Source organism: Nipponia nippon, unplaced genomic scaffold (assembly GCF_047370975.1).
Source record: "Nipponia nippon isolate SJK-2023a ecotype South Korea unplaced genomic scaffold, ASM4737097v1 scaffold_5, whole genome shotgun sequence".
NCBI lineage: Eukaryota > Metazoa > Chordata > Aves > Pelecaniformes > Threskiornithidae > Nipponia > Nipponia nippon.
Genome location: NW_028262369.1, coordinates 2,039,532 through 2,054,009, shown reverse-complemented (window position 1 = coordinate 2,054,009; position 14,478 = coordinate 2,039,532). Strand labels below are relative to the sequence as shown.

The following is a 14,478-nucleotide window of genomic DNA, read 5'->3' as shown; positions in this document are numbered from 1 at the left end:
TATTTCAGCCTACCCATGAAGGTTACTTTTCTTGCTTAGACATCTGGACGCTCTTCTTGGACTATCTGACTAGCAAAATTAAAAGTCGTCTGGCAGACAAAGAAGCAGTACTCAACAGGTAAGCAGGCGGGAAGCCGTCGGGGTGTGACAGCTGCAGAGAGGCTTCATGGTCCCCATGGAAAGACTGAGAAATAAGCTGTTGCTTACTCCAGCTTCACACGTGCTTGAGTCCTTTCTTGTTCTAAAATCGTAAAGTATAAAAAGCGTAAACTTCAGTGTTTCACACTCATTCAAAAGAATTGAAACTGAGCAAGTTAGGGTAGAAAAACTGTCACATATGTTGTGTGTGAACCTAGCAGCCAGAGGAAGAAAGCTTTGCAGTCTAAAATAGGACTGTAACACATTTTAGAAAATTTTAGAGCACATTTTAGCACATATTAGAGGAGGAGGCCACAGAGTAAGTTGCCTAGTAAGTGTTTATGCAGCTCATACAACTAATTAATGAACTAGGAAAACTTTTTTATTTAATGAGGCTTTTAAAAATCCTGTTTAAATGGAGGATGTGTTTCTGAGAAATACCGCCGAGGCTGTGTTTGGAAATTAGAAGTTCCACTTGCTTGCCTCTGATGCTAGTTGTGTGTACCAATTGCAACAGTGGTTGGCATCTCTTCCTTTGTAGATGCTGTGTCCTGAAATGGGCGGCTCTCTCTTGATAAAAGTCCCTTTGGTGCCATTTTTAACAATCTGCTGAACTTACTGGTATTTTGTTCAAGTTTTGGAGGCTTAAAAGTGCCATGGCTTGTGCCATATTACATTTCGCTAAGTGCAGAAGGAAGCTTCTTTCCCTTGAGCACACTAAATATAGGTGGTTAGTTTTTTGAAGGACAACCTGGCATCATAACCACAAAGAACAAATGTGGAAGTAGCTTACACCTGACAGCTCTCTTCCTTTCTGCATGGGAACTGTGGGTTTTTTAATTTCTCAAGTAGTAGGTATTTGCATTTGAACTTTCTTATAATTGGTTCCTAATTTGCTGCTCTCTGCCTAACGCTGTTGAACTCTGCCTTGGCATTCTGCTCCTCTTTGTCTGGCTAATGCGCATGTAATGCGTGTTATCTTCATGTCAAATGGTTTGTTACGGGGAAAATGGAAACAAACAATAGCTGTCTCTCTAGGGGAGATGTCAGACTATAAACAAACAAAAAAATCGTGTAAGTGGTTGAAGCTTATGCTGTTTTGTCAGAACTACCTGTCCTTAGTGACAACTTCGATAGCTACAGCTTCCTGCGTGCTCTCAGACATGTAAGCGCTGCAGCATGGCGGTCTGGGAGTGGTTACACCGCAGGAGCGCAGCTGAAGTTTCCTGTTCTGTGGTTTAAAAACTTTGCATTTTGTACACATTACAACTTTTACTACTGGATAAATTGCCAAATCCAGAGTTACGTCATGCGGTTACGGAAAAGGTGGTAATTCGGGCACCTTGCACAGAGAGCTTTCAGCTGCTTGGCTAGTGACCAGTCTGACACTTGGGTTGCACGATGCTCTGAATCTCTGTTAATGTATGCTAATGCCTATTTTTCCAACCTGATCTCAGCTAGAAACGAGCATGACTTTTTGCATCGGACCGCAGCTGTTTGGAGACAGGAGGTTTTTAAAACAAACCATCAAACCAAACCCGCTTGAAATCCCCAGACGTTGTGTCACCAGGAATGATTGCTGCTCAGGTGGCTCTGTGCTGATTTTGCAGCTTGGCGTTATTCTTAGGTGATCAATGAGAAAAAGGATCTTCTGCGCTCTGTGCCAGCTGCATAGCTCCTGAGAGGTGAAAAGATATCTTTCAGTGCCTTTAGCGTTACAGCGCGAGTGGGAAAAGTGCTGGCTTTGTTTCAGAGGACAGGGGCCTGAATTCATTTACCACCAGCGTAGGGAAAGAGGTTAGCAGAACAAATAGCCTCCGGGGAGATCCCCTTTTGAGGTAGGCAGCGATAACTCTGCCCTGTTTCATCTGTTCCTCCTTCGCTGCCCAAAAAGCAGAGCACCAGACAGGCTGCTGAAGATCGGGTCAGCAGCAAGAGGCTGCTGGTGCCTCCTGTTCGTGCACATCTGCTGTTATTCCTGGCAAGCCACTCCTACCTTTCCTGTTTTGAACTCTTGGGCTGCTTGTGTTGCTAACAGGTCTCCCTTTCCCTTTCAGAGGTAGAGGGATATCAGATATTACCAAGGCTCTTTCCTTGCAGGTAGCTTGCGACCTGAAATGACACGATACTCTCAATCCCAGGACCTGCTCGGTGTTTCCTCAACAAACCTGTGAAGCTGTGCTGCAGGCTCTTTGCAGTGGCTGGCTTTAAACTGCCATCTGTTTTACATATCTTCTTCACTGGAGGGACTGTGGGCGCAGCGATCTCTGCAGAATTGTTTTATCAAACTCTTGCTCTGTTTTCTCTCTGGTCCTAGGTACGAAGATGCCTTGGTTCTGTTGCTGACAGAGGTGTTGAATCGAATCCAGTTCAGGTATAACCAGGCACAGCTGGAGGAGCTGGATGACGAGACACTGGATGACGATGTAAGGAGCAGAGTTGAACAAGGACAGCTGCAGGTCCAGATATTAACTCTTGCGCTGGTTACACCTAGAACGTCTTTCCCAGAGCTTGTAATTTGGAATACAAGCTAGACAGCTGCTTCTTCGCTTTGAGGTTTAAAGCAGCATGAAATGCTTTTCACAAAAATGTACTTAGTCACACTGAAAAGCTGTGTTTTTACCTTGGTTCTTATGGGGGGAAAAAATATACTTATGTTCTGATTATCAGAGGCAATTAGGCACACATGTCTGGTTGCTTTGGAATTTAAATGCTGAAATATCTCCGAGACAAAAGCTTTAAGCTGTATGTATTGTTGGTGCTTTCGGTTAAGCTTATTTCTCCTAAGTCAGTACCGGTAAACATCATGTCAATACTGATAAACGTAAAAGTGAAGTAGGTGGCCAAAATGGGTGAGGCCAGAGCACTGGAAGGGCAGGTTGTTCTGCACCATGGATGCTTGTCGTCCAAGCAGTGCTTTAGGAGTGAACGCTTGTGGCTTATCACTCCAGGGAAACACACGTGTATGCCCAAAGTGTGGGCTGGCAAAATTATTCTCCATTCAGGTGTCTGGCAGCATATGAGAATCATAAAAGCAGTATCTCTTCAGTGTCCATGTGTCTGCAAAAGCCAAGCTCTGGAAAGGAGCTAGCTAGTCCCAAGCATCGGTTCAGACCTGCTAGTCTACAAAGAGCCATCTGTTTCCCTCTGGAAGTGCTGTGCTTACTTGGGTGTTTCTTTCCGTAGCAGCAGACCGAGTGGCAGCGGTACTTGCGCCAGAGCTTGGAAGTGGTTGCAAAAGTCATGGAGCTCTTGCCAACTCATGCCTTCTCCACACTAGTAAGTAGTTATCCAGACCCAAAGTGCAATGTGAAACGAGCCCCAACTGCTGGAGTTGATTACGAGCTGTTTGATAGAGGCCACAGTGCCAAACGAGGAGGGAGACTTGGTTTTGGATGCAAAAACTTAGCAAGGAGGAGACCAGAAATTAAAGGAAAAAGCTTGGGGTTTTGGCTTTGTCAAATTTCTTGGTGTGCTTTAAAGAGGGTACTTCAGTGAGCAACTGAGTCCTACTCGCTGGACACTAAGCTCTTTAGAAATTCCCGTCTTTCAAAGTGTAAATATTTGGCAGCAATCCTTCAGTGCTGTTTATTTTGGCCTTTATATTAGGAGGCAGCACTGCAAATCGTGCAGAGTGTCATTATTAAGGGTTTAAGGAGAGTGAAAACTTTTGTTTAAATGAAAGGCTAGATACAGATGCTGAAAAGAGCGCCTCGGACAATTGGGAATTATATCTGATAAAGACAGGTAAGCGCTTCTCTCCAGCTAGTGCCACTGCTGTTGCTAGAATTGGTGTTGTAAAAGTTGCCTGGGTTCGTAGAACTGTAATGGTGTTTGAGGAGGAGCTCTTGAGGCTGTAAGCCAGTGGAGCCCAACATTCAGAGTAGTTGGTGCCTTTTCTCTGGGTGGGAAGGGCAAGTATAGCAGTGGGATCTCAAAGCAAGTCTATTAATTCTGCTGGAGATAACTGCATACCTCTGAACCGTATTCCCAAGAAGCAGAGAAAATTGAGCTGCAGCAGAGGCAGAAGATGCCTGACCTGAACTGCTTTTTTAATTGATATTTTTATTTAAGAAACATTACGGCTGAACTAGGCACTGGAAGCATATCACTAGAAATTCTGAAGTAGTGAGCAAAACAGTCCTTATACGAAAGTAGAAGTTCCTCTGCAGTGTGGTGGCACAACATGAGTCAGCAAGAGGCCAACAACTGGAGCAGCTGTTTCAGTGAGCGTATGGGTCACACGGTGAAGAGCATGTGGCTTCCTTAAAGTAATGCATTCACATGAAGAAGACCTTTTTTTTTTTAAATAGTTCTCCTCCTGCAGTTAAAGATGCTCAACTGTTAGGCACAGCCTGTTAGAAACGCGATGGCGAGTGCTTTCCTTGAGCCCTCTGTTAGTTCAGTTTTGCACACTGGGTAATCTGGGAGATGCTCAAGCTGTTTCGCGTGCTTTTCACAGCAGTCTGCGGTGCTGTTGGATGCAGTGGCTAGTCTATCAGTAGCAAATAAGGAAAGCAGTGTACAGCAGCTGCCATTACTCTGTCCCTTGCTGGAAAATGAAAGGCTGCAGTCCCCTGTGCTGGTGGATGAGTGAACTTTCTTAAAACCAACCACTTCCAATGAGGTGACTTTGCCAATAGAAATTAAGTAGAACTATGCCAGGGCTGGAAAATACTCTTTCAGGTGGGATATCTGCAAGGAAAAGGTCAGTGCGCGATTTTGTCCTGTATGTATACAAATGCATTCAGGCACGAGGCAAATAACCCCCTAACAGATACCACCGAAGTTCCTTGGCTGGCTGAGCGCTGCTTAGAAGGCTTTCTGGTCTCAGTTTATAACACTCCCCCGTGGCAGTGTAACCTGTTGCTCAGCTGAAGTATCACCAGGATCAGGGATGTTTGCTGTCGGTCCTGAGCGATGGAATCGGGCTAACACCCTGTTCCCGGACCAGGATGTATGACGGCTGTGGTGTTTGCTCACTTGGCTCTTTTCCCTCTGGGGCTTCAGCTGTTCCTGGTGCAGGCTCAGCTTGCCGACAGAGCGCTGCCATACTTCCCTTCTGTACTCTCTTACAGAGGCACCGAACTCAGCTTTTTTGGTTGAATAATATTTTGATAGCTGCATTTTGAGAAGCTGATACTTCTGGGTGTGGTGGATGCAGCGCCGGCTTCCTGCGCTCCCGGCTCTGCCTTTCCCCTGCTCTTTGGTCTGGGTTATACATCCATCTGCCTGTTCGCGCTGATGGCATGCTGTGCCATCGCTTCTACTTGACAGACCGTTACCCTGTTAGGCTGATTGCTGGTATTTGTGGAAAAAGGAGAACTACTACAGAGGAGTGCCTTCAGGGTGGTGATCTCTGCTGTTTTCATGACAACTATCAAGACGTGAGAAGCTGTGGCACGCAGGATCAGCCCAGAACCTAGCGACTTGCCTTTTCTCCAAATGTCTTTTTGAAGGCGCTAGGGACAAATAAGAAAACTATGCTCTGAGTATTTAGTAGTTGGGTGTTAACTGTCTGCTAAGCCCCCAAATCATGCTCCTTTCTTGTCTGTTCTAGTTTCCAGTTCTGCAGGATAACTTGGAAGTGTACCTGGGACTCCAGCAGTTTGTGGTCACTTCAGGGACAGGTAATAACCACCGTCCAGCACGGCAGTCCTCACTCTTTGAATAGCTGATGGCAAAAACACTCTAGACCTGCTTTGCTGTTGCTTCTTCTATAGTCCGTTGAGGATCTGAACGCATGTATGGTGTCTAATGGGTCAGCAGTCAAACTCCACTAGCAGACAAAAATCTAATAATGTGATTTATTTTTTTTATTGGTCTGGTTCTTCCCTTGTTCTGGTACTTGAAGATAGGATATATGCTAAGAACAAGTATGCAGCATCAAATACTAGAGTAACATGGAGGGGTAATGTTACTTTTTTCCTCCCACTAAAACTTATTTCAAGAAAAGCTGCGCTCCTGTTTGCTTTGGGCTCAAATCTGGTGTGAAGTTGTCCACCATAGGAGCATTTTTATTTAGGTTTGAATTAAAACCATTGTGAGTCAATGAGAAGATGAAGTATTTAGGATGTGGTGGTAGTTTCTGAAGACTTACCTAGCTGGCTTTTCAGGAGCTTTCATGTATAAAGTAGATTACAAAGATACCAGTGCTCTCAACTGAATGAAAAGCATGAGCGTAGCTTTGTTGCTCCTTCCTGAGAAATAAGGAAAGTAGTAGTGAGATCTGCATGAGAGAAGATTGTAGCTAAGGTTATATTTAAGTTTTCTGGTATGACCAATAAAGGAATCTGTTACATCTTCAATACTGCTATACATGGCAGAATGGCGATTGTACAGACAGTTCAGGAAAAAAATACTTCCAATTTTAGGATCATTTCACACCTAGGATAAGCAATGTGTAGGTTTTTAATGCTGTAGCAACAGTCTGTATTAGAAGCTGTCATGTGGACTGACTGTTTAGGTGATGGGTCAGAAGAAGTAGAATCATAGGATCGTTAAGTTTGGAAAAGACCCTTAAGATCGAGTCCAACCGTTAGCCCAGCAGTGCCAAGCCCACCACTAAGCCGTGTCCCTAAGCACCAGCTTAGGGTGGCTCAGATGCAACTGAGGATTCAGAACTGGGTGATAGTATGCTGGTGCCAATGGTACAAAATGGCACGCTTGCTGATGAAAACTTAATCTGAGATTAAATATGGGCAATGGACAGAAAAACAGATTTTGAGACGTGGTGTTGCAGAACCCGTTTGCTTTTTTTAGTAAAAGGTCTGCAATGTTTGGAGACCGGCTATCCACAGCCGAGTGGTAGGGCAATTGCACAGGCAGTAAGACCGGCAAATCTAGTTATCGGTGTGTTTCTTGTATCTGAGAAATATGAAAGTAAATAACCACACTTCACATCAAAAGCAAATGCTTCTGCTGCTGGAGCACTTATTGCAGTGTAGCCAGCAGAGGGAGTCCGGGTAACGACCTCCGCAGAGCTGGGGTTGCTGTTTGATGTCAACAGGGAACCAGAAAGGCTCCTGTTTATATAGGTATTAGTACTAAATAGAAGAAAATAAACGTGTAAAAGGCTGAAATAGTTGGTAACATCCATTTCAGCCTCTAAAGAGGAACGTGAAGTGTGGCAGTCGGAACAGTTGGCCTTGTCTTACTCAGTTTGAGTGTTCCAGTCACTTGGAGAGTGCTCCAGTTTGAACTGTGACCCGCTGCCGAGCTCATTTAAGAAGAATGCTTGTAATGTAATGAGAATAAACTTTGCATTTCCTGTAGCTTGGTAATTAGGTTTCCCATCCCAAAGAGCTGTATTTATTAGTCACAAGGATGTGTGTTTTTTCTTGCACAAGGTTTTGAAGTATGCGTTTTCAGACTGCTAGGCTCTTAGTCCGTGGCTGTTAGCGCAAGTGGTTATTTACACTTAGGTCTCTCAGGCTTCATTGCTAATGAACCGTAATGTCATTTCAGGTCACAGGCTGAACATCACTGCGGAGAATGATTGCCGCCGTTTGCACTGCTCCCTGAGGGACCTGAGCTCCTTGCTGCAGGCCGTTGGTCGTTTAGCAGAATACTTCATTGGGGACGTGTTTGCCGCCAGGTTCAATGATGCTCTTACGGTGGTGGAGAGGTAGGCGTGGGAGGGGGAGTTTGCTGTCCCTTCACCAGTACGAGCAGCAATTGTCACCTCTGCAGCGAGTGTGAAAACCAGGGTTTCTTTCTGCCTCCCCTTGTTATGATTAAATTGAGATACAAAGAACTCAATGGGCAGTATCTTAAGTGTTACATTCATCAGTGCTAAGCTTCCCAGATGGCTTCCTAAAACCCTTAACCAAAGAAATAACTAATAGGGGGGATTAAATAAAATCAGTCACTTGAAGAGATTGAGGTACTTGTTTTCCAGCATCTGCATTTGTGATGCAAGGAAATGGGATGTAAAGTCTGATTACTTAAAGAGTTGTCTCTCTCAAAGCTAAATCACCAAAACCTCTTTTCTTAAATGAGAAGCTCTGTGAAAGCTGAAAGGCGGATGTCATTTGATTCTTCACCTCCAAGAAGCTTAATGAGCACATAGTTGCAAGTTACGGAATTTCAGGGCTTTACACAGGTGCCTTGATTATGTTTTTTCATTTCCAAGCAGGAACATTGTACTTGTTCCATCTTGTCACAAACAATGAAATAGGCTCTAAATTATTTTCAACTAAACGGTCTAAATCTTGTCTACATATTAGCTAAGTATTGACACGGACTTGCCAAGAGCTGCATTCGGATAAGATGTTCAGGTGGATTTGTACGTGTGTGTATCCATCTTACAGTCCCTTTATTCTACCATATATGTATTCCCTTCCAGGTTGGTCAAAGTAACGCTATATGGATCCCAGATTAAACTGTACAACATCGAAACTGCAGTACCATCTGTATTGAAGCCTGACCTTATCGATGTGTGAGTATGATACATATATATATATATATATATACACACACACACACACACACGCACACTGCAAATGACCGAATCCAGATTCGGTACCTACATGGGGTGGTGGAAGCATTAGATCTCCTAGATCTGCTGCTCTAACCACTTGCTTGGCAAATATTCTGAAAAGCATGTCTTTTCAGTGTTTGCTAGCTAACCAGGAGGGCACTTTCTCTGAGGTCGTTTAAAGAAAAATAAAATTGTGATGAGAAGTAAAAATGCTAGTTATATTAGCTCTAAAAGCTAGCTGTTATTTTGCCCTGTACTAATGGCTGTAAAAGCTTAGTTCTGCGGAATAATTAAATGGTAAAATAAGCGTTACAGTAGTGGTATTTTAAGAAGTGGATGCACTGTCAATAGGTACTTCCAGTTCATGGATTTTTATTTTTTTTTTGCTACCAAAGTTAGATCTATGGCTCAGGTAAAAGATGTTTTTCCTAGTACAGAGTTTCGAGTCCTTGGCTTCCGAGACAAACATGTGCCTTCCAGCTGTGCAAGCCATTTCTGAAACAAATGAATGCCTTCGATCCAGAAGTCGACGTTAAGTGTGAAATCTTGATGCTGCCAGTAATAGAACACCACTCCGTGACAGCCTTTTAGAAACCTTCCGTTCTTAATGGTTGTGTAGTACAAACCCGGTCCCTGCCAGCTGGCGTTGTGTGAGCAGAATTTAAGGTTATCCTTTTGAACGCATAGAGTTCTTCTAGTTTGTGATTGCATGTGTAGCAGCTCCTTGAAAACCCACACTAGATTTTATCGTGGAGGTCCCTGGATTTCTTCTAATAATCCCAAGTTACTAGCACTACGTTTTGTGCAGGTGATGTTTTTAATGGTCTCTTTCCTTTTCTGGTTTAAAATAATTTGAGGGGCTTTTCCCATGATCTGTTAGTGAGGGGTTTTCATCCTCTTCTCTGTCCTATGGCCCTGAAGAAGCTTGTGATCCATTTTCTAATGCTAGCGTAACAAAGGTACGTTGTCAGACGTTTGGAGGACACCTGTCTGTGATCCCAAAGAAATGTCCTGGCTCAAAAATCTTGATATGGTGCTGTGCCAAAAGTATATTTATAAAGTCTGATATAATCCACTGGTAGGTTGACTAAAAAAAATTGACCTTATCAGTTTATACCTTTGAATTAATGCTGTTGCTTAATAGATGAGTTCGGTTACAGCGCACCTTTAAATGTGCCTTGAATGCACAGGGTCCGGGACAAAGAAAAGAATTTTAGGCCATGTAGCTAACATAATTGCAAGGAATGCACTTGTTCTCAGTTAACGGAAGAGTGGGAGCTTAGGCAATAAATATACTACGGGGGGACACAAGATATTAAGGCAAAGAGTTGATTCAAAAAAACCGATTCAACCTGCTGTTAAAGGTAAGATTTTTTTTTTTTTGAACAGAATTCCTTATTTTGGCCCCACTGTGCATAAACCCACTGGACTTGCTGGCAGAATCAGAGGTGTTCAGGAGGTGGCTGATGCAGAGCTGGGAGTTGCTTGCTGTAGACGACTGAGATCTTAAATGCAGTCACTGTGGTGGGGACATGTGCGTGGGGGAGCACGCTTGGAGGGAATATCAGTGTTGGCATACTACTCTTTTTCACTAAAATCTGCAGAATAGGGATTGGTTAGATTGCCCAGTCACAGGATGCGATATGTTTTGGACTGACAACTGTCTGTGACTAATGCCAAAAGATTTCTATAAGGCAATTACCTTCTCTCCCCTCCTTGCCCGTAATCAAGTGGGCACGTGAAATGCATCTTGTGCTGCAAGACTAGGGAACGCTAGAAGTGATTGTCATGGTACTTGCCATTCTGCAGTCTTTCCAACTGTCTGAATTTGGGATTGCTTTCCATTTTTCTGCTGGTTTCTGCCGAGAGCCGAGAAGTCTGCAGAATCAGAATGCCACTATTGCTTTTAGCTTTAGTAATAGCACAAGACTTTAAGTCTAAACGGAGATCCCAGACCTCTGCAGGTGCTTAAATGCGATGTCGGAGAGTTCTGAAAAGAACTAAGGATGCCATTTTGCAGTCTTTACCTAATGCTCGCTGGCACAACGATCCTCCCAAGCTAGCGCAGTGCAACTGTAAAACTATCTTCTCGTCACTGCCAGTGAAACTTGGGTTACGATTAAGTTAGACTACTAAACAATTTTTAAAGAAAAAACTGCCAGCTTTGTCTGAGAATGTGTTCTTTCCCAGTATGCTGTTGAAACTACCCACCATGCTCAGGACTTGTGCCCTTCTGCAGCGGTCCTGCTCGTGTGCCTTTTGTCCTGTGTATGTGTCTTACCCTTGCTCTGCTCCTCCGCAGCCACGCTCAGTCCCTGGCAGCGCTGCAAGCCTACGCGCACTGGCTCGCGCAGTTCTACAGCGAAGTTCACCGGCAGAACCCGGAGCAGTTCATCTCTCTCGTCTCCACCGCTCTGGAGGCTATCACACCCCTCATCAGCTCCAAGGTACCTTTGACAGCGCGGGGCTGAGGCTGGGCTTCCACCTAGAGCGGGAGACCGCTGTTGTGTTCGGGTGTTTAGCGGTCTGCTCTGGACCATACTGTGGCTCCTGATGTGAACCAGTCTGTGAGAGCTGGTTGTATCTGTATTCAACTCTGTGAGGTTCAACAAGGCTCAGGGCCGGGTCCTGCACTTGGGGCACACCAACCCCAGGCACCGCTGCAGGCGTGGGGAGGAGCGGCTGGGAGCTGCCCGGCGGGAAAGGGCCTGGGGGTGGTGGTTGACAGCTGCCTGAACATGAGCCAGCAGTGTGCCCAGGTGGCCAAGAGGGCCAACGGCATCCTGGCTTGTATCAGGAATGGTGTGGCCAGCAGGACCAGGGAGGCGATGGTGCCCCTGTGCTGGGCACTGGTGAGGCCGCCCCTCGAATGCTGTGCTCAGCGCTGGGCCCCTCACCCCAAGGCGGCCATGGAGGGGCTGGAGCGTGGCCAGAGCAGGGCAGCGAGGCTGGGGCAGGGGCTGGAGCCCAAGGCTGGGGAGGAGCGGCTGGGGGAGCTGGGGGGGCTCAGCCTGGAGAAGAGGAGGCTGAGGGGAGCCCTCATCGCTCTCTGCAACGGCCTGAAAGGAGGCTGGAGCCGGGGGGGTCGGTCTCTTCTCCCCAGGAACAAGCGATGGGACGAGAGGGAACGGCCTCAAGCTGCGCCAGGGCAGGTTTGGGTTGGGTATTAGGGAAAACTTCTTCCCCCAAAGGGCTGTCAGGCCCTGGCCCAGGCTGCCCAGGGCAGGGGCTGAGTCCCCATCCCTGGGGGGATTTAAAAGAAGGGCAGACGTGGTACTTAGGGACACGATTTAGTGGTGGGCTTGGTAGTGCTGGGTTAACGGTTGGACTCGATCTTAAGGGTCTTTTCCAACCTGAACGATTCTATGATTCTATCTTCCAGAGCCACAGCAAATGTCTCCTGTAAGGTGAGACCAAGAGCAATTCTAAATAATAGCACTGTAGGGCAAGCTAATACAAGAGTAAGCAACTTACAGGCATATAAACTCAGTCTAATGGCTTGAAAGCAGGGAAATTTCTCTCTTCCACAGTATTAAGGGAACTGACCTGTGCTCTGATTGGCAAATAAATACTATAAATGGTCTTGCTTGCAAAAACCTGGTAGCGGCAGCTTGCTGTGCTGTCCAACACCAGTGTGGGATCGTATGGTTCTGTGTGGTGGTGCTACTGGGCAGCCTGACCGCGTGCTTCCTCTGTTTCAGGTGCAGGAGAAGCTGCTGCTGTCTGCGTGCCACCTGCTAGTCTCTTTGGCCACCACAGTGCGACCGGTGTTCTTGATCAGCATCCCAGCAGTACAGAAGGTGTTCAACAGGATCACGGACACTTCTGCTCAGCGGCTTCCTGATAAGGTGATTTGTCTTAAACATGAAGAATGTAGATTAGGTGCTTGGGAAGCTGCACCTCAGTTCTTATTGTAGTGAGGTATAACCTCAAAAACAAAAAAACAGGCTGGGGATGGGGGCAGCAGTTTTCTCTGTACTGTGGATATCCAGGAATCACGGTGATACGGTTTGTCAGTGATGATCTATTTCAAGCAGCAGCATAAAGAAGAAACACAATTGCACTCCTTTGATCTTACTTCTTTCTCACTGGCTGACACAGTCCCTGATGCTGCATCATCTTTACAGCACAGGCGTGTTGATTCTGACAGACAGAAAGAGTTTTCTGTGAAACTTATGTTAGTATTCCACATACCTCACTCCAGGTTAGTATTTATATTACAGCAGTGCTGCAAAGCCACAGTGGAGGCTGGGATATGGTTGTATTGGGTGCTGGCGTGGAGATGTAGTGCTGTACAAGCGTAGACGCTTAGTGTGTAAACCAGACAAGGAGTAATCAAAGTGGCATCGTCTTTGTCTTATGAATATGAAGAACAGAGACTTACTGTTGCAGGGAAGGGCTGACAGAGCTGGGAGCTGGTTCCAGCCCGTAAGTCATGGGGCTTTGCTTCTCTCTTACTTTGCAGAGCTGCTAATTTTTGCTTGGGCTCAGCTTCTGTTACTGAACTCTTTCCTCAAACAGTGAGCACTGCTGATGTCTTGCACAGCTGTAAAATGTCACTCCAGGGTGGCGCTCTAGCAAAAATTGAATGGCAAACACAGTAAAACTTTGTCCCTTTGCTTAATGTCTCCTTGCTTCTAGGCCCAGGTGTTGGTGTGCAGAGCGCTGTCGAACGTATTGTTGCTGCCTTGGCCAAATCTCCCAGAGAGCGAACAGCAGTGGGCGGTTCGCTCCACCAACCATGCCAGCCTGATCTCTGCCCTCACGAGAGAATACCGCCAATTAAAATCCAACGCCATCTTGCCACAGAGGAAAGTGCAGCTGGAAGACAGTAAGTACCAAGCTTCTTAAGTGGTTGAGTCCCCATCCCTGGAGGGATTTAAAGAACGGATAGATGTGGTGCTCAAGGACATGGTATAGATGGACTTGGCAGCGACAGGTTAACGGTTGGAGACGATGATCTAAGGGTCTTTTCCAACCTTGACGATTCTATGATTCTGTGATTCTTGGTGTGCGCTGTCTTCTGACAGCTGCAGTGCGAACTGCTGACAGGCGTTATTAAGCTGATTTTCTAATAATTATTTTGGCTGAGAAACTGTATTTAGCGTATGGGGAGGACAGGAAAGGAGCAGTTTGTATTTTCTTTCTTTTTTTAAAGACCTTTCTTGTATGGGTGTGTGAAGAGCACTCTCCCCCCAGGTTGCCTGTAAACTCTTCCATCAAAGTGCTGTCGTCCTCAGTTGTGCAGGGAAGGTGGGATCACGTTCGTGATAAAACTTCGAATAGCAGTGATCGCATCAGGAATACTTAACAGCCTAATGCTGGGACGCTATAGTATTAGAAACATTGACTGGAGGCAGTGTTAGTGAAGGTTATGTTATAAAAACTTAAGGGGAAAATAAGAATTTCTTCCGGACTTGGGAAATACCTTAGAGGGTGTATGTATTTAGGAGGAGAGCCCTGAACGGATGGGGTCCAGGGACCCTTGAAAGTTTCTGTGTATGTTTTGGGACTGCTTTTGGGTGTGTCTTTTTTTTTTTTTAAGAATCACTTTAAAAATTGTTTAGAAGTCTGCAGTGTCGCAGCTTCTGACAAACCCGATGTGCTGGTCAGCTGTGAGCCGGGAGGGAGCATGGGAGAGGGTGGTTTGCTCCTCACGAGAAGAATATCAGCAGACTGCTCACATGGGTTGAACTGAGCCAGCTGAGTTCTCCCAGCGTTTGGGTTAGCTTATACACCGATTGCATATCGCTCCGGTTGTTATTTTCAGAAACAGAAATCTGCCGTAGATTTTGCTGTCACAATGTGCCGCATTTTTTCTTGGCTAGTGTTTCTTTAGCCTCAGCATATTGTGAATA

At 45.7% G+C, this 14,478-nt stretch overlaps 1 protein-coding gene across 9 annotated transcripts in view; it reads left to right on the top strand.

The window, feature by feature from the left end:
- The window catches only part of XPO6 (exportin 6), a 62,270-nt gene that overhangs the window by 38,406 nt on the left and 9,386 nt on the right, over nucleotides 1–14,478 (top strand). For 2 of the 9 annotated variants that reach the window (XM_087734803.1, XM_087734801.1), the window contains 9 exons: nucleotides 9–118; nucleotides 2,456–2,564; nucleotides 3,328–3,417; nucleotides 5,699–5,768; nucleotides 7,606–7,765; nucleotides 8,486–8,578; nucleotides 10,923–11,067; nucleotides 12,322–12,468; nucleotides 13,262–13,451. In XM_087734803.1, the coding sequence (XP_087590929.1) occupies nucleotides 9–118; nucleotides 2,456–2,564; nucleotides 3,328–3,417; nucleotides 5,699–5,768; nucleotides 7,606–7,765; nucleotides 8,486–8,578; nucleotides 10,923–11,067; nucleotides 12,322–12,468; nucleotides 13,262–13,451 (1,114 nt within the window). Of the gene's footprint in view, nucleotides 1–8; nucleotides 119–2,455; nucleotides 2,598–3,324; nucleotides 3,418–5,698; nucleotides 5,769–7,605; nucleotides 7,766–8,485; nucleotides 8,579–10,922; nucleotides 11,068–12,321; nucleotides 12,469–13,261; nucleotides 13,452–14,478 lie in introns of all 9 variants that reach the window. The other 7 variants (XM_087734802.1, XM_087734799.1, XM_087734800.1 and 4 more) reach the window with 4 other exon arrangements.